The sequence below is a fragment of the Ursus arctos genome, unplaced genomic scaffold, assembly GCF_023065955.2.
Source record: "Ursus arctos isolate Adak ecotype North America unplaced genomic scaffold, UrsArc2.0 scaffold_11, whole genome shotgun sequence".
Taxonomy (NCBI): domain Eukaryota; kingdom Metazoa; phylum Chordata; class Mammalia; order Carnivora; family Ursidae; genus Ursus; species Ursus arctos.
Window position 1 is genome coordinate 13,237,441 of NW_026622775.1, and position 24,754 is coordinate 13,262,194.

The 24,754-nt window shown below is 41.2% G+C and overlaps 1 protein-coding gene across 3 annotated transcripts in view; it reads left to right on the forward strand.

Moving 5' to 3' along the window:
- SYNPO2 (synaptopodin 2) overlaps positions 1-24,754 on the forward strand; it is a 167,238-nt gene that overhangs the window by 122,168 nt on the left and 20,316 nt on the right. For 2 of the 3 annotated variants that reach the window (XM_026499242.4, XM_044384291.3), the window contains exons 2-4: positions 7,719-7,870; positions 11,256-12,067; positions 14,515-16,697. In XM_026499242.4, coding sequence (XP_026355027.2) covers positions 7,719-7,870; positions 11,256-12,067; positions 14,515-16,697 — 3,147 coding nt within the window. Of the gene's footprint in view, positions 1-7,718; positions 7,871-11,255; positions 12,068-14,514; positions 16,700-19,421; positions 19,437-21,585; positions 21,738-24,754 lie in introns of those variants that run through there. The other variant, XM_026499243.4, reaches the window with a different exon arrangement.

A 24,754-nucleotide genomic window follows, 5' to 3' on the forward strand; every position in this document is an offset into this window, starting at 1 on the left:
AATGCTTATGGAAGGAATGTTCCTTATGGGTCAAAAGTCTTTATGCAGTCTTTCACATTTAATCCAACAAAAAAGCAGACAGGGACATGTACACGTAGGCTCTGGTCCATCAGTGTTTTCCTGAAAGAGCTAGGATGTTTACATTCTTAGGAAGAAAAGAAGAGCAGAGAATACCATTCCATATTTGTACTTGTTGGTTTTCTAGCATCATGGTGGCTGCTTCGTGAGAGCTCAAGCAGTCATACTCCAGCATCGTTCCTGCCTGTGAAATCACATTGGTATGCAGATCCTGAAGTATGCAGCCCCATGGATAGGGCTCATGCCTGTCAAAGACAGTTACTTACTCCGGGAATCTTTCCAAGGTTGCTACCAGGAATGTTTTTTACTTTTATGGCGACTTGGTCCCTAAGGGTAGAGACAGTCATCCAAAAGGAAAATTTTTTGCCCAGTATTGTCCATATATTAGTGACCAGAGCACTTAAGTTCATAGTCTTCAAACAAAACTCAACATGAAAACAAGCTATTGAGCTTGAATTGAAGTACTGAGTATAGAATAACTGAAAACTCCTAGTGTCTGTTTGCATTTGCACTCGTGACCTGATTTGAATATAGTTCAAGATTTATTGTCACTATTTAGACAAACATTTTGTAAGTTGAATGCCTTCAATTCTTTATGTACTTGTCAATACTTAAATGGAGAAAAGCCTCATTTCCTCTTAGGAATCAACTACTGCCCTTTCAGAACATTTGTCTGAGATGACTGTGCGTGTTGACAATCATCTCACTTTTTTCCTTACATATTCTTCACAGAGCTCTTATTTCTCTGGTGTTGATTTCTTAGTATGTACTCTATACTGGCTTTTCTGAGCTTCCTTCATTGTCCTCAAGTTTTCATCCCCTCTGCCTGTCCTTGCTCCTTTACTCTTAGTAAATGGTGACCTCATACCATTTATCTGGTATACGTTTCTGCGCTGTCTCTCCTGTCTTGAAGTATCAGAGTCTGTATTCATTTTTTTTCTTCTTATCTGGATTTGACTAGTCACCGCACCTCTCTTAACCTTCTGTGTTTGCCCTTAATTCTATCATTCTGTATCAGTTCTGGGGTTCATTTGCAGAAAATATAAACCCTCTAGTTATTTTAGTCAGCGAGGAACTCAATAAGTACTTGTAGAATTGTTGAAAGATCTGGAAAAGCAGGCTTGAGGCAGGGCCTCCAGGAATGACTTCAAACAACACTGCAGACCTGGCTACCCAAGGGATTGGCAACATTTGTCACAATACAGAAGCAGGGGAGTCCGGAGCCATTGGGCCCAGCGCTGGGTCTAGGGTTACATACCTTAGAGATGATCTGGGATTAAGAAGCTGCCAGCAAAAGTGTTGTATCCAGAATAAAATCGTCTCCCAGATCTGCACCAGCAAGATGGGTGTCTCCCGGTCTAACATCCCTCTCTGCTGAACTCAATCCCAAATACAAGTTTTCTTGCAGCTACACCTGCTGGGTTAGAACTGCATCACCCCCAGAGCCCTGGCTGCCAGAGAGTCTGGGAAATGCTGTTATCTTCTCAGCCTCTGTGACATTCAAGGCACACATGAATGAGCTTGGGACACAAGCTGAGCAGTCCATTCAGCGCTGCTATGGTCTTCTCCACTGACTTTTGATTTACTCAGCGATTAGTTACATTTCGTATTTATTTACCATATTCTAGGGGTTTTCTCAAGTCTTTTTTTCCCCCTCCATTTTACTGTTTGAATTTTTGCACTGTTTGAATGTTTGCACTAATATCCAGGATGCCTTTTGCTCCCCGCAATAAAGGTTTTCCTGGGGTTCTTACTGCTTTTATTCCATTGTATTCTGGTCCTTGTTTTCTTTTGCCTTCTCATCCTGAAACTGTATTGCTATTTGCTATTGAGTTCCAGAAATATTGTACCACTGTAAACAGGAATTTCCAACAACCTGTGACCTCATCTTTGGTACTGGGAAACTCACCATCAAAGATGGAGGTTTGGAGTTCAGAATCTGGAGAGCAACTCCTTTAAAAGTTGGATTATTCCCTTAATTTCTAAAACTTAATCTACCATTCTCACCTCTCTTGCTGCACCTCCCAGTGACCATTCTGACAATTTCTCTGGTCAGCTGAGGAATACAGACCTACCTAGGGCTTCAGTGTGAGAACGGGGGGGGGGGGGGTGAGGGAAAGCTTACTAAGTCTTGTCTCAGAGATACAAGGGAGGTTTTGTTGAAGGTCTGAAGTAGAAAACTGAGGAAAGGCTGGAGCTTCAGAAAGAGCTGCTAGATCATAGACTACTTTCCAATTTCCATCAAAATGTTTTAATTTCTAAAATTTTACTTGTCCGAGATCATCTCTGTCATCCTCTTTTAGTTATCTCCGGGTCCCAGAGACTTCATGTTACAGATTGAGAATAGCCCACATGTGATAGGTTAGATTTATGCTAATTTCCTCTTTTCTTTTCATATATTTTAATAGAGAGAGTAGTGGAATCTAAGGAAGAGATTGTCTTGGTTCTGCCACTTGCTGTGACATGTTCTGACAGGACTTGTCAATGAGTTACACAGGAAAATGTAGCCCATGAAACAAGATTTAGTTCACCAATAGCAAGCTGACACAACTGATAAGCCATTTACATAAAACAAAATCGTTTAACTACAAAGTTCTATGAGAATGTGTGATACCTGCTTTCTAGTCATTTCTGGAAGACTTGGAAATGAAGTGATAATAAAAGAATAGAAAAAGAAGGTTTTTGGATTTTGCCAGGGAATTATTAATTCCTAAAACCAAATTAGCATGCTGAAACTCTTCTCAGATTTATTTTGTGAAATGAAATAATGTTGTTGAATTTCCCGAGAAGCTCTAACTTTCTGTTTTCACTTGGTTGTGGTAAAATAAATCTTTCCTGGTATGGATCAAGAAGCAGTAAGCAAAAAAAATACAGTCTTTGGTAAATATTTACATTACCAGTATCTCTTAGTTCTGTGGTCTGATTAAACTGAGAGATGCCAGCAGGGAATACAGTATTTTATGGCTAGAAACTCCCTAGCTGTCTAATGTATTAGATGTGGAGTGAAGTGTCTAAGGGACTGTTCTCAAGAAAAAGGCATGCATCGCATGCTCATATAGGTATCAAATCACAGTTTGCAAAAGATAATTACACTCAAGTTTGAATTTTTAACATATTGGATCATAATATTGATTATTTTCCAATCTTTAAAGAACACCTTATATATAAATCTTAAAAGAAAAGAAGAAAGAAAACCAAATAAAGCAAACAAAACCTGTCTTTCCCAGGTTATGGACTGACTGGACAAATTTTTATATCCTCCCTGACTTTCCTTACGGCCTATGCCAATTGTTGCTACACACTCCTCTCTCTCTTTAAGATTCATCATAGGGGCACCTGGGTGGCAGTCGGTTAAGTACCCAACTCTTGGTTTCAGCTCAGGTCTGACCTCAGGGTTGTGGGATCAAGCCCTGTGTGGGGCTCCGCACTCAGCATGGAGTCTGCTTGGGTTGCTCTCTCCCTCTCCTTCTGCCCCTTCCCCCTCTCAAATACATAAAATCTTTTTTTTTTTTTTTTTTTTTTAAGATTCATGGTAGAGAATTCAGTCTATTGACTACAGAGGCTATGTGTGTAATGGTTAAAAACACACGCTCTGAAGTCAGATTCCCTGGGTTCAAATTCTGATTCTCACTGTGTGATTTTAGGCAAAGTACCTAATTTTCCAAGTCACTGTTTTCTTATCTATAAAATGAAAGTAAAAGCAGTCCATCTGAACATTCACAAATGGAAGTGTATTTATACTTCTCCTTGAGGTTTTGTAGGGGTAAATGGTATAAGCATGTAGAGGGTTTAGCATAGTATGTGCTCAGTGAAGATAAGCCCCTACTATTTTAATATTTGTATTGTTATTTCTGCTGGGAAACAATAAATAGGCTTGTCTTCTTCCATCTTTCAGTTATGAAATGTGTACTTACTGAGAAAAAGACAGATACCACATTTATCTTTAGATTATGATGAGTTAATGCCAAATATAGGCATAAAAACTGAAAATAAATCCAGATGTTTTCAAACATCTTGTAGACAAAGTACCAACATTTTATAGCTTTTCTTTTACTTGACATGTTCCTCTCATGTGTGCATGTGTGTGTGTGTGTGTGTGTGTGTGTGTGTGTATGAGAAACCAACTCATTTTTATCCATTTGCCCCTTCTTGGGCACCTCTAGGAGCTGTATGTGGGTCATGGAACTTAGTATGTATTATTTCTAATCCTTTTAACCATCTAGAGAAATAAAGTTCATTAGCTCTATTTTACACTTTAGAAAACTAAAGCTCAAAGGTGCAGTATGACTTACCTAAGTTCAGTCAGCTCGTAATCATCGGAGCCACACAACTGAAACCGTTCTTCCTGCGGGGTTGGCACTCTCACCCACTATGTATTTTATGAACCTAGCACTAGTGGCCTATGCGGAGGACTGGTTGATAAATTCCCTGAGATTCAGCATTGTCAATGAGAATGAGCTGCGTATCCAAACTTATTACTGACAGTGTATTTCATTTTCACAAATAAGAATATTCTCAGGAGTTAGAATTTTCACTCACATATGTAATAATACACAAATATATACATTCTAAAATATCTGATTACACACAATGTAATGTAAAGAGCTTTTGTACACTAATAAATGAGCTATATTGGTGAAGTTGGTGATTGCAAAGGATATGTCTGGGTGTAATAGACACTGTCATACCATCTTTGTTTGTTTGGGTAGTCTATTAAAAATGGAGGAAGAGTAGTGCTTCAGAAAAGCCGTTGTGGCAAGGACAATAGCACCACATTTAACATGGTTCTTGAGGAAAATATTTCTTGCTGTTCAGACAAATGTAAAAGGTCAGTGACACACAGTCGCCACAGTTGACTCTGAATGTTGACCTCAGAATGCATGCTCTGAGGGAATGCTAACTCCTCCCATAATGCTTTTGCTTACTCGGATACCATTAAAAGCTCCACTTGACAAGCGCGATGATGAACTGCCCTTTTCCCGTCGAGCAACACATGTTTGCATGATAGACCTGTTAAGTTGGGGATTTATTTCTCTTCCAAGGATCGATTTTTCATCTTGTTCTGCAAACCTATGAAGTTGCTTAAAATTCACACAACTTAGTGCTGATAAAAGGGAAACCCCCTCTCCCCACCCCTGAGATTGAGCGGTACAGGGCATAATGATACATCTGTCTTACAAACATAAAACCTCTTTGGTCCTCCAAAAGATGAGTTTCCTGTCTGTGTTCTAGCACATCTGACTCAATTGAATGAATGGGTTTATGCTTCAAAAACTGCTTTATTATCCACCGCATCTTATTTTATAAAAAAATAAATAAATTTAAATGACTGAAATGTGAACAAACAACTCTAACCTTTACTTAAATGTTCAATGTTGGATATTATTTTATCCCTGACTTATTAACAGCTCTCTTGTGATTCCTTATTTTAATTATTTCATGCAAGACAAAACAAATATATTTGGCAGGTAAATAGATATTTTTCAAAATTGGGGGCGTACGCTCTTTCTCATTGCTTTTGTTGCCTCCTTATAGCCCTTGCAAATATTTTGCAATAAACTAGTATGTTCTTCCAAAACAAATAAAAATGAGATAGTTTTGTCAGAAAATGGGAAACCACTGTAGATTATAATTTATGACAAAGGATCTTTCCAGAGCAAAACTAACTGAATCACTTTCAACTTCACTAGTGTCATCATCCTGGCACTTAAAGGTATTCTTTTACTTTCAAGAGTGCCGCTTAACACGTAAATGCACCCAGAGATAGAAACGTAAACCTGTATTGGTCAACATGCTAATTATCGATTAGTGGGCAGCTGTTGGAGGTAAGTTGAAATCTGTTTCACACCCAGTCAGAAATGAGCCTGGGTGGGGCGCCTGGGTGGCGCAGTCCTTAAGCGTCTGCCTTCGGCTCAGGGCGTGATCCCAGCGTTCTGGGATCGAGCCCCACATCAGGCTTTTCGGCTGGGAGCCTGCTTCTTCCTCTCCCACTCCCCCTGCTTGTGTTCCCTCTCTTGCTGGCTGTCTCTCTCTGTCAAATAAATAAATAAAATCTTAAAAAGAAAAAGAAAAAAGAAATGAGCCTGGCTATGAAAACATTCTTTAAGAAGTATTGCTGACCAGGCTTTGATCTCTTTGGACTCAGAATCTTGATTTTAATAGAAAGGGACCATCTGGGTGGCAAATGTCTAGAATAGGATCTTAAAGTGTTGTTAAGTTTCAGATTGTATGACATATTCCATGGTGCATGGAGAACTGCTAGACTCACATTATAAAATGACATCTAAACACATAAGTGTCAGTTAGGGTCCCAGCAGGAAATAGGCAGCATGCTCAGAGGGGTAATTAAAGATAATATAATGCAGGGACTAAAGGCAGGTTTAAGTGAACCACCAAATGATAATGAAGCACGCAGGGATAAAAATACAGGAGGCTATTATCACCGTTAGGCCTGAAGGGGCAAGAAGATGGTATGTGTTATTGGAATGAAACGAGTTAAGGCAAGGGTGAGGGGCAAACGGACGGGCGCCGTGACTCTCTAGATGGAGGAACCGAGCCGTTGCCAAACCGTGACCCAGCACATTGAGTAGGGAGAACATCTGTCTACCTGATCTCTCATTCCTCTTGCTCTTTGATGGCTCCTTGGGGCTTACTGGTGACCAAATCCAACCAGCAGCCGCGTGCAGGGGAGCCCCACGATGCAGCGAAGACGGGGGAGATGGACCCGGGAAGGGGAGAGGGAGAATCATCGGCATGACGTTTTACCATAATACAAATGATGCAGGATAGAAACCTCCAATTATTCCTCACGAAGGAGCTGGTGGGGGCTCTCTGCCGTTAGTCTCCTCCTCTGAATTTCTCTTTTCCAGGTTCTGAAAGTTCTCTTTTAGGTTTTTAGTCAGTGTTTGTTCTAGATCATTCTGGGCAAGAATATGATGCAATCGTTATAGCAGGGATGTTTTTATTATTTGCAAAATTATCTTTTTTCCTTTCTTCTTTGCTAAACTTTGCTTCATACCAAGACTTCAATAGTTGATTTCAATAAAGGATTTTTCTCTTTGACATAATTCTTAATATCCTGGCTGCCTAACTTCCCCATTGTGCTGGGACGGCTTTCATTAGTTCATTTAGCTGTACAGCTCTCTCGTTGAACTGTCCTGCCCTGCATCTCCTTCTTACAGTCAGTGTTCAACCCACCTCCACAATGGGAAAGGCTTTTAGCATTTTTTTTTTGGATGTGAGAGGTCACTCTCTGCCTGGGGTCAAACTTCACAGTGTGACAGTTATTTTTAATGTAAACTCAATTATTTTAACATGTCTGCCCTCATTCTTCTCTATTCTTTATTTCTTTTATTCCAGTTCCTTTACTATAGATTTACTTTCCTTTTTCATTCACCTACAATGCTGTGAATTAAATGTTGACATGATGGCGCATACTACATTGCGTGCGTGAGAGGGGTCAGAAGGGTGTAAGGTGGGCTTCTAGGTCAACAGATGGATTAAAAACCAGGGCTGATTTTATAGCTTGCAAATCTATTTACCCCCCAAATCAATGTTTCTTAGACATGGTGGCATGCTTTGTTTGTTTTTTTACAAGTTATAGGATTCTAACTATTTCTTTCTTTTTTCACTCCACTCAGATACGAAGCCAGAGCAAAGCCTCTGGGTCTGGGCTCTGTGAGGGGGATGAAGTGGTTTCTATCAATGGCAACCCTTGCGCAGACCTCACCTACCCCCAAGTCATCAAGCTCATGGAGAGCATAACAGACTCTCTCCAAATGCTTATCAAAAGGTACAAAAGATTTGTTGGAATATGTATTTTGTCTTGAAGTTAGATGGGAGTGACTATAGCTTTTACTAAATATATAATTTGTCATTTATGGGGAAATTGGGGTTGCTCCATAGAAGGTTGGTATACTTAAACAGAGGGACCACCATGTTTGAAAAGTGGCAATTAATTTTCTGGCTAATTGAGAATTAACTTGAAAATTTTTGTGTCATGAACTTTGTTGAAAATCTTAGGTATTTTAGACAAGTTCCTTAGAAAGCTCAGTATGTTGAACATAATTGAATACTTCCAGGTCAAGATTTTGTGGTGGGTCAGGATCAGTACACTATAATTCCAGATTCACCAATGAATTAAAAATATTTAACTTAACTGTAGGGAACAAACTGATGGTTACAGGGGGGTGGTGGTGGAGGGGGAGATAGGTGATGGGAATTAAGAAGAGCACGTGTCATGATGAGCACTGGGTGTGTATGGAAGTACTGAATCACTATTTTGTACACCTGAAACTAATATTACGCTGTATGTTAACTATACTGGAATTAAAATTTTAAAAAACAACAGCCATCAATTCCATTAAAAAATGTTAAAGTGTTAAACTGTTACACCGTACAATAGTTTTTTATAGAAAGAGAATGCCTGGGAGAAGGAAAAGAACAACAAAAACCCTAAAAGCAGCTCGATTTCTGCTTCTCAGGACCTCCAGCAAAACCATTTGGGCATGGACAAAAGCAGATGGTTAGAATAAAGGTTTTGGACTACTAATGGAGATCACTTGTTAATTTGATCTCCCCAAATACCACCCTCCCTACCTAATTGATTAAAAATGCAGTAGTAAACTTTAAACATTAAGACAAAAGAAAACAACAAGGGCAATCACAAAAAAGCGACATCATCAACATTTTTACAGTCCTGTGCAAATCACAGGACTGTGTACAAATCCATACTGACTTTGCAAGTGAGGCTCTGACCATGACACTGTAATGAATCCAGAAAGGAAAGTTCTGGCTTCCTGGAAAACAGCCTTCAGGAAGATGCGAGAGGACAATCTCACACAGAATTGAAAGCCCTCCAGGTTTTGTCTTCACTCTGCAGAAACACTACCTGCAGCCTTACCCCTTTGATAATCATTCACTATTGATTTCATTTCTATACACACATGAACTCGGTAGGGCCATAATCTTGTGAAAATAAAAGAAATGTAGCCCTATTCTTAGACTCTCCCATCTAAATATTTACCCATCAAGCCCAATGATTAAGCCTTTAGGATCCCACTTAATTATAAAGCTGCCATTTGCTTTTAAAAGAAAACTAACTGGAGTCTTGCCAAGTGTGGACACAGTGTTTGCCATTATCGTGCACAAATCTCGGAGGTATTTGAAGACTTCCATCTTTGTTAAAGTTTTAATCACATCCCAAATAGGGGGAAAACCTTTTCTAATTTATTCCCTTTTTAGTGTCTTTACTCTTCTAATGAGGCCAATTTCTTCAGACCATATTTGTGGTCTGGAACGTTCCCTACTAGTTCTTGTTTTGATTACAATGGCTACCACTGGGAAAATCCGTGGTGATTTAAAGCGGAGCCTTAGGTACATATTTACTTTCAGAAATAAATGAACTAGCTCTCTGCTGCTTTTAATAACTGACATTACGATGATGATTATTTTCTCTCAAGTATTTTGACTTTTGCAAAATAAATAACTAATTGATGAGATTCGAATGGAATCTCAAATTAAAATCAGCCCAAAGGCAATCATCACCATCATCATCACCATCACCACCACCATTCTGGGTATCTGAACACTGTACCTATGTAAGCTGAAAGGAAATGAGCATTTTAAGGTACAAATCTTTAACCTTTAGTGCTTTTATGATTTGTATTCATGTATGTCCATTTTACTTCTGCTACCGGTAAATGTTAACATTTATATGATCCATTGGCCTGTATTACACTCTGTAAGACTGGAATAAATTCAAATGACTCTATTCTCAGCTTCGTAATTGATTGCTAACATAATTCAAAGTGATTTAATCTACTTCCATCCGAGGCCTTCCTAAATTAAAACTCTCTGACCTTTTGGCACCATCAAATTTAGTTGCATAGAGTGTATTGATCATTTCCTATACAAGAAAGATCTAATTTGCTATCATCATGTTTTTAAAATGCTATGTCATAATTTTTTTTAATTACCAGGAAGCTTTACAGATTACTTCCTTAGAGAAAGCTGCATTTCATTTACCTATCTGTTTTTTATTGTTTTGTTTAGTTTTGCTTTCCTAAATGCACAAGCAAAGTTAGGATCAATTATTTTGAACATTAGTCAGAAATTCTGAGGTATATTCCTTTGGGTAGTCCCTTGAGTAGGGGTTCACTCCCTTCAAATGATGATCTGGCATTAATCAGGGGGCATTTTGAAGGAGGAGGAAAGGGTCAGAGATAGACACCTGCTGCTTTTTAAAAAAACTTACAAATGTGAGACATGAAGGCATCTCCTACAGCTGTTCTGTGAGTGATGCTTCTCTTCTAAAAGCAGTTCGAGTTTAAATTAGAGTTTTAGCAAGAAGTCGTTTGGCTCTTACACTGGCATTGCTTCTTGCAAACCCAGATTTGCAAAACCGGCTGGGAATGGTTAAGGTCGAAAGCAAAGGATGGTGATGAGCAGAGCTGGGCTTCTTAGCTGAGAGATAAAGGAACAGTTTTGACTTCAGAGATCCTGTAAGGAAATGCTCTGGGAGACAGGTTCAAATAGGAGAAGGGGAGACATCTCTGATTATAAATACTCCATGACTCAATGATTCATTGCAGCATGGAAAGGATTTCTCTTTACACAAGAGTACTGGGCTGGGGTCCACTTATTACAAAACACATGCTCCCTGGAGCTTGAAAAACAGCTTCTATTTCATACCTTTCAAGAAAGCACAGCCTCTACAAGGATTACTTGAATTCTCTGTGTATTAACATTGCTCTGAAGCTGCTGAATATGTTTACATGATATTACGATGTTCAGACCTAAACTTAGTCAGTAAGACGTTGAAATGCTTTGTCATATTAGAACAAACATGGCTATTTGAAAACACCCAAGTAATTACAGATAAAGGACATTGTGTAGCTATAGCCTGTGCTGTTAAAAAAAACCAAAGCTGAATTTAGGACGGATTTAGGTTCCATAATCTTTCGTAAGCATTTTTGCTTTGCTTTAAAGAAAAGTTTATTTGGAAGGTCTTTAAATAATAACGTAAACATGTTGCCAACTTCTGCTCTCAAATATGTTGCAGTTGACATTTAAGAGGAAATATTTTGACTGTATCATGTATCATAAAATTGTCAGAAAGTTCTTTGGCAGGTGTAACACACTGATTTAACCTTCTGGACTGACTTTTCTGTGTGCAGACCATCCAGTGGAGTAAATGAGACTTCCATCTCTGAAACTGAAAACAAAAGCCCAGAGCATCTCACCCAGGAGGGGCGCGTGGAAAGTACCACCCTGCAAATTCGACCAGCCGCAAAGAACCAGCACAGAGAGTTGTATGTTGCCTCAGTCAGGAGTGGAGCTCCTCTAGCTGAGGACCAAGGGAGCGGTCCCGGTTTTTCTGGGAGCATAAAAGAAGAAACAGGCCCAAGCTACCATGTGGCTCCCCATACGCCCGACTCCCAAACAGGAGGCTTAGCAGAGGGGATTATCTTAAGGGAGAAGGCAGAAGTTGGACAGCCAGGCCCTGTGGTTGAGCTACAACTGTCCCTTTCACAAGAGAGACACAAGGTCACCAATGTCCCCGTGGTGGCTCTCCTGGGAGCTGAAAAATCCAAGTCTCCTGACCCAGATCCTCATGTACAGCACGGCAGGATCGTCCACATAGATTCAATTCCCACTAAGGAGAAAGGGGAGCCTTCTCTGAGGTCCAGCAAGATAATCCAGATCTCCAGTGGCAAAGAGTTAAAAGTGATCCAGGGAAGTGAAGCAGGAGACGCGGGGCTGCCCCGAGTGGAAGTGATACTCGACTGCTTGGACAGGCAGAAGACGGAAGGGTGCAGGCTTCAGGCAGGAAAGGGGTGTGTGGATTCTCCAGTGGAAGGAGGGCAGTCAGAAGCACCTCCTTCTCTGGTATCCTTTGCAGTCTCATCAGAAGGCACAGAGCAGGGAGAAGATCCACGCTCGGAAAGGGATCACAGCAGACCTCACAAGCACCGAGCGCGCCACGCACGTAAGTCCTGCCCAGGGCCACTGCTGGGCTATTGGAAGGGGCCTGGGAGCTTAGGGCATTTTGCTGCTGCTTCACTTGCATGGATTTTTTTTTTCTTTTTAAAATTTTTCTTATGTCTCTCTGTGGTTTGAAAAAAAATTTTTTTTTATTAATGCACAGAATAACAAATGGGAAGTTGTGGAGAACACCAATTTCTGAAATGGAGGCAATAAGTTTGAAGCTTGTCGTAGATTTAAATGTATTTAAGGCACTTTCTTTTATCCCCAAAGGCCCAAGAGCTGTTCAAGAAAATATTATTAATGTGTCTCTTTGATTTGTCTCAGAATGTTATAAGATGTCAGGCAAAATAGTAGAGGGGAGTATTGGAAGTCAGGTGGACTCCGAGTTTAAATGTCAAAAACGGTTGAGTCTGCTGCTGAGAGGTATCTTGAAAATACAGGCTCCACCACTGATATTAAAAGCAGATCCTCATTTTGAAAAAAAAAAATCATTGTGCAGCTTGATGATGCTTGCAGAAGTGAGTTTGACAGACAAGGACATGTGGACTCCTGAGCGGTTACACGATCCGCTCCGTTTTGTATGTCTTCACTCCACTGCAAAGCCTTTCATCTACCTTCTAGACACAGGAGTCAGTCTTCCGAGCCCCCTGGAGGCATTTAAATGTCCCCAAATGTAAAATGTATTTAAATTCAAGGCTGTTTACGGTGTTTTGTTTTACCCAAGGGAGTGATTACAGAAAGGAGAATGAAGATAAGAACATCAGTTAGGTTTTATGATTTTTGTTATTTTCTTTTCTCTCTCTCTGTCTTTTTTTCCTTTTTTAAACAGTTTTAGAATTTCATTTGAGGAGGTAAATGCTGACTAGCAAAGTCACTTGAAGGTATGAATGATACACAATGGTAACGAACTCAGTTATTCAAAGTACTATATTAAATCTTCTAACCTCTCCTTATTCCTTTCCAAGCATATTTTTAGCATAACCATTTGTAGCTTTATTGGCAAGTGCTGTGAATCGTCCTTATACTTGAAGCATCCGTATGCATCTCCACACTTACGGCATATTAAACAAGTGTATTAAGGCAGCACTCACATACTTTACATGTTGGCAGTGAAGTGAGCAGCAACTGTGCAACTGTGGCTGTCAGTTTAATAGTAAGTTGTATAACACTGGCCAAAAAAAGGACTTATGTTTGATAATGATCACGCTGTTTTCTCTAAATAAAATTCGATTGCCAGGGAATATCTGTAACTTTGTTATAAAACTATTCGCTCTGTTTCTATTTTATTAAAAAAAAAAAAAAGAATCATGAAGCCTGATTTTTTCCAGGGACAAAACAAAACAAAAAACAACTAATTTTCAATCATAAAATATTCAAAAAGTTTTTCTGAAATTTCCGTTTAACTATTTTGAAGAATTCAAAACTTGCTTGTGAATCATGCTCTTTATCACTAAATACATGAGGACAATTAACTGATGCTATAAACTAGTTTGCAGTTTATTTTTTCTAACAATAATGATAAAATAAAAAATTTAAAACTAAATGTTTGTTACTTCAAAACTGTCAAACTCTCATTGTAAACGACTTAATTTCTGCATCAGCTTTTACCTACAGTTAAGAGGGTCACTAGTCACAAAATTTTTAAATTTCCCCAAGATTTACACTTATTCTTGCTGCGACTGAAGTAGTGTTATATTTCCAAAATAGCAATCTATTTCAAACAAATTTATCTAGACAACTTTGTAGCTTGAATTTCTTACACGTATTCACAACAATCCTGTGTTCCAAATCATTAGCAGTTCTTGATTCAGTGCCTTCAATTATTATTCATTCTGTTTTTTTAGTTTATATTAATCCAGTCGCCATGAATACAAGGACTTTGGGGAGATGTCAATGTTTAAAAAAAAAAAAAGAACAAAACCTAAGTATTTAAATTCATTACATTGAAACACTTAGAAATTTCAGTTTCTTGCCCTCCCCACTGCCACTTTTTAAAAATGCTTGGAGACAGTTTTATATTGAGATTTTATCTTTTAAATGCGGAAGTACAAGGTATGTCTTACCTTGTTTTTCAGAAAATATTATGTCCTTAAATTATTTCCTTTTTAGTTTGGATCACAACCTATTAACTGACGTTGAGTCTCCAGCGTGTATTGTCACAGTATAAAGATCCGTATGCTGCGTATAGTCTAATCACCATACATAAAGATGTATTTACACGAGCAAGTGAAACAGACCACTGTGCAGAGATTTTTATATCATTGTATGTCATCATAAAAGTATACATTTTTAAAAGAAATAAGAAAGAGAAATGAGTTAGATTGCTTCAAAATTCAGTGGCTGATTGTAAGCATGTTTTCTCCATATTTACTTTCCCCCGGGAGAGTTGATTTCTGGGTTGCTATGAGGTCTTCTTGGAATTCAATATAATTTTTGTACTTTCCCTAGGGCTCAGGAGGAGTGAAAGCCTGTCAGAAAAGCAGGTGAAAGAAGCAAAATCTAAATGCAAAAGCATTGCCCTCCTTCTTACAGATGCCCCCAACCCCAACTCCAAGGGGGTGTTGATGTTTAAGAAGCGCCGCAGGCGGGCCAAGAAATACACCCTAGTCAGCTACGGCACGGGCGAACTTGAGCGCGAGGCCGACGAGGAGGAAGACGGTGACAAAGAGGATACCTGCGAAGTAGCATTTCTGGGCACGAGTGAATCTGAGGTGGATGAAGAGTTATTGTCTGACACTGACGACGGCGCACGCGTTGTGAACTTCGACTGGGACTCTGGACTCGTGGACATCGAAAAGAAACTGAACAGAGGGGACAAGATGGAGATGTTGCCAGACACCTCAGGCAAGGGCGCCCTCATGTTTGCCAAGAGGAGGGAGCGAATGGATCAGATCGCGGCCCAAAAAGAGGAGGAGAGGGTGGGTGGAATGGCAAGCAGAGAGCCCGCTGCTGTGCAGACAGACGGCCTGAGAACCACGGCTTCCTACCAAAGGAAGGAAGAAGAAACCGGAAGAATGCAGAGCTCTGTGAGCAGAAGCTACATCGAGGTGAGCCCCGGTCATGGCCACGTGCCCCAACACAATGGCTTCACTGGGGTGTCCGACACAGCAGAGGCCCAGAGGATGATCCCTAGGAACAGAACAGCCAAACCCTTCCCGGGGTCTGTGAACCAGGCAGCGACCCCCTTCTCCCCAACCCGGAACGTGACGAGCCCCATGGCGGACTTCCCGGCGCCTCCGCCCTATTCTGCAGTCACACCTCCACCTGAAGGCTTCTCCAGAGCCGTGTCAAGCCCGACGGCTGGCCCCGCACAGCCTCCTCCGTGGCCCCAGCCCGCCCCATGGTCCCAGCCAGCCTTCTACGACTCCTCTGAGCGGATAGCCTCCCGGGATGAAAGGATCGCCGTGCCAGCAAAAAGAACAGGAATACTGCAGGAGGCCAAAAGGAGAAGCACGACAAAGCCCATGTTCACTTTTAAAGAGCCCAAAGTAAGCCCAAATCCTGAACTCTTGTCACTTCTTCAAAATTCAGAAGGCAAAAAGGGCACTGGAGCTGGAGGCGATTCCGGACCCGAAGAAGACTACCTCAGTTTGGGAGCAGAGGCTTGTAATTTCATGCAGAGCTCCACTGCAAAACAAAAGACTCCACCTCCTGTCGCCCCGAAACCTGCAGTCAAGTCCTCGTCCTCCCAACCAGTAACTCCAGTTTCTCCGGTCTGGTCCCCAGGAGTGGCTCCAACCCAACCTCCTGCCTTCCCCACGTCCAACCCGTCGCAGGGCACCGTTGTCTCCTCCATCAAAATAGCCCAGCCTTCCTACGCTCCTGCCCGGCCCGCGAGCACTCTGACCCTGGCTGGTCCCTTCAAGGGTCCACAGGCAGCAGTAGCCAGTCCCAACTACACACCTAAGCCAACGGCTCCCACACCAACAGTAAACGCTGCTCATGCTGGTGCCCCGGGACCATCCAATGAGCTTCCAGGAATGAGTGGGAAAGGAGCCCAGCTCTTTGCTAAAAGGCAGTCGAGGATGGAGAAGTATGTGGTAGATTCCGACACAGTGCAGGCCCATGCTGCTCGCGCCCAGTCTCCCACTCCGTCTCTACCAGCCGGTTGGAAGTACTCCTCCAATGTCCGAGCTCCTCCTCCTGTGGCCTACAACCCTATCCACTCCCCCTCCTACCCTCTGGCTGCTCTCAAGTCTCAGTCATCAGCCCCACAGGCCTCCAAGACAAGCAAGAAAAAGGGCAAAAAACCCCTCAATGCTTTGGACGTCATGAAGCACCAACCATATCAGCTAAATGCATCCCTGTTTACTTTCCAACCTCCTGATGGAAAGGATGGCCTCCTCCAAAAGTCATCCGCCAAGGTCAGTTCAGTGCCCGCCGTGAAGCAAGCTCTTCCTCCCCGGCCCGTGAACGCTGGCTCGCCCACTACTGCGCAGGCCTCGTCTGTGTACTCGGTGCCAGCATATAGCTCTCAGCCTGCCTTCTTTGCAGAGGCCACCTCACCGGTCAGCGCGTCCCCCGTGCCCGTGGGCATTCCCACCTCTCCAAAGCAAGAATCAGCCTCGACGTCTTACTTTGTGGCACCAAGGCCGAAGTTCTCAGCCAAGAAAAGTGGTGTCCCAGTGCAGGTGTGGAAACCATCTATCGCGGAAGAGTAATCTCGTAGCCGAAGCTGAGTGTCCACTTTGCTTGAAACAAGTTGTTTGCAGTGTTACTTGAGTCCCTGAGAATGCCTAGCAAGTCCTCGACTTACTTAATTTCAGATGTCACTTCCCAATCTGGGTCCAAGGAGCATAATATTTTTAATGAGTCAAAAATCTAACTCAGATTGACTTAAAACATATTTATCTTCTTTGCACACTTAAAAAATATGGGAGCACCCCCACATAGACATGTGCCGTTATATTAAGTAAGCAGGATACTTAGGATTTATGCTTTAGTCACAAGAAAGACAGTGATCAGTGTTAGCAGACATTGCACACGGCCTTTATGTAGCGTAACAGCTGGGCTCCTATGGTGAAAAGGTTCAAATGTAGTGAAAATATAACATGTATTGACTGCGGTTTCCTTCTTAGGTAGTGCTTTATCTCTATTACTAGTGTTACGGGATAAGAAATTTATGGAGGACAGGGATCAGCTCTGGTCTGTCAACCTCAGCCACCTGTTCGGTACTGCAGGGGGGGCATTCTGGGGATTGTTGAAATGTACATAGTTTAGTAGGAAGGGTAAGGAAGAGGGTGTCCGTGATGACTGAGCACTCATGTGTTAGGTTCTTCGCCAGATGTTTTCTATGTATTAGCTCATTTCAGAAGACTTTCTTAAAGTAAGTGAGATAGGGCAAGAAGGATGATTATCCTTAGAGACTGATTTCCATCTTCTCTTCCCAGTTACTTAAGAAACGAAGTGAGTGTATCTCCAGTTGCCCGTGAATGTGTAAGTTTGTGTTCCTCAGCCGAGGCGAGTGGTAGAGCACGGTACACAGGAATGACAAAAAAGGGTGAGCAGGCTGCAGATAAAGGTACTTAGGACTATTATTTTCCCTCGGGAAAGCACGCGATTGAGGCATGAAGGGTTACTGACGACAGGGGCTGATTGTGAAGCACGAGGAACCCCATGTGTGTGGAGGCCGTAGGGTGAGAACACACAATTATCAGCATCATTTCTGAGCGACCTCACAGATTGTTTTCCTTGTGTTTGTTTGGCTTTCTGCCTACCGCTTCTCCCACTGTTCCTTGCAATTCTATTCTCACACCTTCACTTTGTAATTTCTATCTGATGGACCAGGAGGATTCAGGCAAGGTTACCTTGTAAATTTGGATTGGTCACACATCATGCCGTCATCCAGCTGGCTATGAAGGTAATAATGTTACTGACAGTAAACCTGAAGACCTTTCTCATATCTATTTAAAGTCCAAGTCTGACCAACCATGGAAAATATTCAACAGGAATTAATGTAGAGAACCACGAAACGTTTTTGACAGCTCCGAGGAAAACCATCTACTCAATACAGGAGATATGTTTAGAGACATCTTATAAAAACTTGCCTGCTTTGAGGGTACATGGTACTGTTTTAATCCTCTGAAAATGTCTGTATTCCTGTTCTTTTACTGCTGTCTCTGTCAACCTGCTATATTTTTCACTATCCTATTAAAATATCACCATCTTCTTTATCTGTTTAATGCCCGTATTTTTAAAAATGATCTTCTCTGTAGGAGCTGTTCTGACCCAAGTCATTTCTCTGATATTTCTCTTCTATTGCTCCCCAGATCTCTGAATTTCCTTTGTGAGCGTATTCATTTGTCTGCACGTTGTGAAACTCTAAGACAGAACACACGAAAAGAATTAAGTCAGCTACAGGACAATGAGGCTGTTTCTTTTGCTTTTTTTCTAGAAAATCTTCCATTGCCTTTGGTGGCAGTTTACCTAGAGGTTACAACCACAGGATGCAGCTCGGTCCCTCATTTACCTTTTTTGGAAATCAGCTAGGGAGATTAATACAGGGTAAAGGAAAAAGCAATCTATCCATTATATAACACTATTGTTTGTATTACTTGTTCCCTGCAAAGGAAGTCTGTTAAATGCTGTGCATCTTACATTCTTTTCTAATAGGACAACCAAAAAAGGCTTCTTAAGGTGAAGCAGGAAAGGAGATCATTTTTATAACTTTGCATTCTTGACATAGCATTTAAAGAATGGTATGAAGTAGAGGAAAGATAATGGAACACAGCGTAGTTAATTTGAGATCACCAGTTCAAATGTAGCCTGGGCTGGTAATGACCCACAAGTACTCCCAGTTGTCCAGTGGTTTGTGGTATGTAGGAATGAGAAGTGTTTTCAGTCCATTTCCTGTAGGACAGGTGGCAATCTTAGCGGAGCCCCTATTTGGAGTTGATGACTAAACACACCACTAGCATAACTGGGAGTGTCATAGGGTTCCCAAAAAGCTTCTAAGAAACATGCCAGGCACGCAATCAAAGCATCCACAACCTCGACCGGGAACTGGAAGCATAGGTCTCATCTTGAATCGTATGGTCCTACATTATGGAGGAGGGGTGGGAATCCTCCCAAACGGCATCTGTGACAGAATGTAACCATACTTGAGGATGGGGGAGTGGGAGGGAAAAGGACCGAGCCAGCACCCTGGAGTAAGAGGGATTCCCTTTCCCTGTTCTCCTCGACCAGAGAGCCTCCTGGGAACTAGCATGCAGAATAAGCCGTATGTACCACCTGAAAGGTTGGAGTTATGGGAATGATGTCAGTGTGGCAGGTGGGAGGCTTAGAACTCATGACCTCAGCTTCCCGCCCACGGGGCATCCTTTGCAATCTGTGTGTTGTTGGCTTTGTTGTGGTAGCAGATGTTTGACGGGTAGGTTGTGGGATATGAGGAGGCAGGTTTGGTTTAGTTTTTAACACCTTGCCTTGTCCCTTGTCCTTCGTTAGCTTAGTTTCTAGGCAGAGCACCTGTGAAGTCAAGTATTCATCACCAACACCGCAGCAATGATCATTGACTGGGTGCCTGTGTTATGTTCGGTGCCGTATGCATCTTATCCCAAGGGATCCACTGTGCGGTTTACAGGCACTGGGACATAAAATAGAATGTAGTCACAGTCACTGACGTGCTGCAGGATCTCATGCAATTTTTTCCCACGAGTTTCCCCTTAACAATGCCTCAAGCCTCTCTTCCTGGACCGTTGTGCCATAATGAGTGTGCACAACACTAGATATTCTAGGAAGAGAGGCGTACATAAATCTAAATACAGCGTATGCCTCTCCGTCTTGTAGGAGAATAGGTTGAATCACAGAACTGGTAAGACTGGGAATCTGAGCATTGCCACTTCAATCTTAAAACATTTACGATTTTGTTTCTAATATTTCAATAATACACACATTCTGTTTTGAGAGAGGAAGAATCACAGTTTCTGCATTTTGACTCTTCATTCATAGTAGAAAGCATAAGTTATTAGGAATATGTTTTATAAGACACATTTGGGTTGTCATTCTGGAGCATGTAAAAGTTTGTACTTCAAAATATATCTAGCATGATCGTTAATGATAACACGTATCTCATTTAATCTGCACAAGAAGCAACTCATTTAACTGCAGGAAAGCCGATCCGAGTTACACACAATTCTTTCGAGCAAGCCAGGGTTCTTTAATCCTTCTAGATTGTGCTGACCCCTTTCAAGAAATGGCCTGCTTCTTAGGGACAGCTGAGTATTATCACACAGCCTAAATTCTAGCCTGGCAGCGAGAGTCACATCTGAGATGTCAAAAACAAATGATCCGCGTTTAAAAGGGTGTGGACTAGCAAACGTGGGACCATTGTCCTATTTACAGCTACTAGGTTAAAGAACTTTGAAGGTCGTTGTGCTGCTGACAGGCATATCAAACACTGGCACTCCGTGGCACTTTCAGCCCCTTAAGAGCCCGAGGAGACACAGGGGTTAGTATCTGAGTGTGCTTTAGCCTGCCAGACAAAAGCCCTGGCTGTGTATCCTTTTATCCAGTTACAAAGTTGAGAAGCTGCAAGCACCCGTATTCTAAGGGTGAGTTCCTGAAATCCGCGGCTGTTCTATGAGTCACAGCCGGCCCGGCAGGAAGGGTATTTGAAGTCATGGTTATCAAAAAGAAGTGATTGTTTTCTGCAAAGCTAAATGCTTAAAATGCTTCCAGAGGGAAGCTGTGGGCAGCAAGCGTGCTCATTCCCTTCTAAAATCAGAGCTGTCGAGTTTGTTTTAAAGATTGCTAAGAGTTCATGAGAAAAATATATAAATTCTAAGACCCAACATTATATTCCCAGACACACTGACCCTCACTGGTCTCATGTCCCCTTATCACTGGACTCTGGGGGACACAAAGACTCATGTAACACTTCAGTGCTACTAAGTTCGTCAACAAGTATTCTGGGAAAAAGCAGAATCGAATTCTTCTCTAGGCTTCCCACCAGGGTTGGCCAAAGGCCATAAAGCAAACTCGCAAATTCCCACAGGACCCAAACACCAGGCAAAATCACTAAAAGAGGCCAGTCTCCATTTCTTCCTCTATGGTTAAAAAAAAAGAAAAAAAATTATAGTCTATCCTATGGAGCCACAGGCCAATAAAAATCAGTCTTCTGGAAGAGCCCCCAAATCAGACTTATTCTTTCCTTAACATTGTCAGATACAGCCAGTTTATTAAATTTTCAAAATATTAATATGTTCTTATGGTACGTATATCTGTACACCGAATGACCTCTCGGCACTTGGAAATCACAGAGCTTACCATTCAGGGGCAATTGAGCGAAGAAAAAATTTAATTTGAAAATATCAAATCCTGTCAGACATTTCTCAGACTCCTGATTTTATACGAGGTTTGCTAGCTAGTAAAGTATATCTCAAGTATAAAGAAGGTTAGGGTTTTTACAGGGTCCTATAGTTTATATCATTTTCTGTTATTGGTACACAGAATTTCTTTTACCCCTGTTACCTCATTCTTGGCATGTTTATCTAAATTATGTGTGCTTTGTGACTGGTGAAATATACATTCAAGGTCCCTAATAAAAATAGTCCCAAGGACTGACTTTCCAGCCTACCTTCCTTCCTCTACCTGATAAACACTATTAACACTCAAAATAATACCGTTCGTATGTGCCATGGAGAAATCCTGCTTTCACAGCCTCTAGTTCCTGAGCTTCTTGATAACTATTAATGATTCGTTTGCGGAAAAACAAAACAAAACAAAACAAAAAAAACGAAGGATTGCAGCTAGCTCTAAGTTGAAAAGAACTGCACAATCTAGGAACAAACTGAGACAATTTTTCTTCTTGGGAGTAAATATCAAACAGCAAAGTGTTTTGTTCTTCAGAAGACATTTTAGAAGTCAGGGGATCTTTGATATCTTTACTTAACAATAATCTGTTTTCAGACCACTCAAAGGCCCCGAGTCAGGTGTTCTGGTCCAATGCAGGACTGCATGGATGGGAATGGATGCTGGGCAGCCATGCAAACAACCTTGTGAGACCCGAGGAAAAGGCAGAAGTTGGGGGGCGGGGTTCATCTGTTACGTTTCTACTACGTGCCAAGAACTGTGTTAAATACTTCCCATAAATTATAACAATAGCTAACATTAACTGAGCACGAATTTTGGGTCCTGAATTGTGCCAAGTATCTTTCCTAGATTATCTCTTTTCTTCTATTGAGATATGATCTACATATAACATTATATTAGTTTCGGGTGTACAACATAAGGATTTGATATTTGTATTTATTGTGAAATGATCACCTCAGTGAGTGTAGTTAACATCCATCACCACACAGTTACAAATTTTTTTCTTGTCATGAGAATTTTTAAGATCTCCTCTCTTAGCGACTTTCACGTATACGATAGAGCATTACCAACTATAGTCACCATGCTGCACATTATATACTCCAGACATTTCATTTGGTCCTTGGAATAATGCTGAAAGGAAGGTTTTATTCCCAATTTACAGGCGAGCTGCCTGAAATTCAGAGAGGCTAAACAACCTGTCGGATAGTCATTAAGCTTTTAAGTCATTGGCTGGGTTTGGAACTAGACCTTTGTCTGACATCCACGCCTGGACCTTCCCTTCTGTACCACATGGTTTCCATAGTCTCATTAGACCCAGAATACCACTCCGTTAATAGTTTTGTGTTCCCCAAACTATTTAGCAAGAGCCTACTCTATATAGGCTTTATAGATGACTTTGACCATGTTGAATAACATTAGAAAGGACCCCCTTACTTTCCTCGGATTGCACATAAACTCAGAGGCTTTGATGGTATGTTGGAAATGAAAACCAGCCTCTGAGAAAGAAGCATCTGTCCTATAAGTGAAAAAGGTGAATTTGACAGTGATTTTGTACTAGTTACCCAAATTCTTTTATTTTCTTATTTCAGGATGAATAGATGATATTTATGGGCTGAGATTGGGGAAGAATTGTCACTTTAAAAAAAAAAAAAGCAAAATCGGAGACTCTCATAAAAGGAAGTATTCGCCTAGGCTTCATGCCATTCTGACTACATGTAGCTCAAGGAACATTCTTATTAAATAGTGAAACGGCACCCAGCTTGGCTTGTTACTAAACCCATAATAACTTAAGACATTTCAACAAGAATAATTCTAAACAGAATAATAATGCAAGCATCACAAACTTTCAGTGTTTCAAATCTAAAAAATAGTTGTCACTGGAATCTTAGCATTCCATGAAGTCTCTCCTGGATATGCATGAGGCAGCTAAAGTTTCCAGCCACAGTGTCCTCAATGGAGCATTTCTCAACAGTTATTTCTGTAGGAAGACTTCCCAGCAAGGACATTTTTACACCTTATGTTTTTTCCAGTAGCTTTTTTTTCCCCTTCAACTATGTCTCACTGTTATTTTCAAAACATCTCCTGAGGAACTGGTGTAATGGATTCTAAACAGGGGGTCGGAGCATTCCCATCACTAACTTCAAGGAGAGAAGATGTGAACTTCTAAGTTCATTGTAAAAACCTCCTCATTATCTTTGCAGAGCTCTGCTGCCTTTATTTAAAAATCATAGAGCCACTAATAAGGTGATAATTATGAGGGCTTACCATATGCTAGATGCATAGCTAACAAACGTTGACTTTTTCAGTCATCACAAAATGACTATAAAGTAGATACTATGATCATCCCATTTTACAGATGAGAAACTGAGGTAAAGAAAAGGAACTTGTCTAAGGAGGTGGGGAAAGGCTCAAGACCTGACAGTCAGGGACCAGAGCCATTCACTAACCACAAGACTACATTACCTCTCTTGATCGCAAGACAAAGGTCACAGATGAAAGGAATTGCCCATCAGAGCAATAAGTTTTAACTGTCTCAGAAATAACTCAAAAGTTACTTTAAATCAATATGAAAATCTAAATCAATATGAAAAAGACTTCTTAGAGCTTGGAAGCCCCAAATGACAGACACTTGTAGGCAGGTACAAGGGGAGGAGAAAAGCTATAGTTTTATTTCTATCGGCCTTTTTGCTTATAACTCATTACATGATAGGGGGGAGCCTAATACTTTGCTAGTTACCCTTGATCGGAATTTGAACTAGACCAAACTCCTCAAACACCCACTTCCAGCCGACTATCATCGTATATTACTGCTAGGGCTGTGCTAGTTTACACCAGGTAAATTAAGGAAAACAAAGAACAGCAAAGAAGAAAAATTTCTCAAATTTTAAGAACAATAATGCAGAAAAATAGTCCCCTCCAATTTTTAAATTAAAAAAGTCACAATTTGGTTTAGGGGAGGCAAAAGGTAACCATTTCTTCAGTGACATTCACCTGTGATTAGGTGAGAGCATGCACGCAAACCCCACGCCTACAGAGGCACATTCTGTCCCGGGCCCAGGTGCCTGCAACTGCGTCAGGCCCGCCTCTGGCTCGTAGGGAGGCTCCAGGCAGACGCTTACGCCTTTTTGAGCCTCAGTGTCCCTCTCTGTGGCATGGAGACAATACTGGGTGCACATCACAGGTCGAGCAGGTTAAAGGAATCCACAGTGTTAGGTGTATAGAACGGTGCCTGGCGCATGAAAGCGTTCAACAGGTGCTAGCTACTAGTGTTACTGCAAGGGCCACTTAACAAACAATAGCTACTGTTTCAGAAACTTCCAAGGAGGAAAACACACACAACCATTAGACAAGTTCTTTCATTTTTTTCTGTTAATGTGCA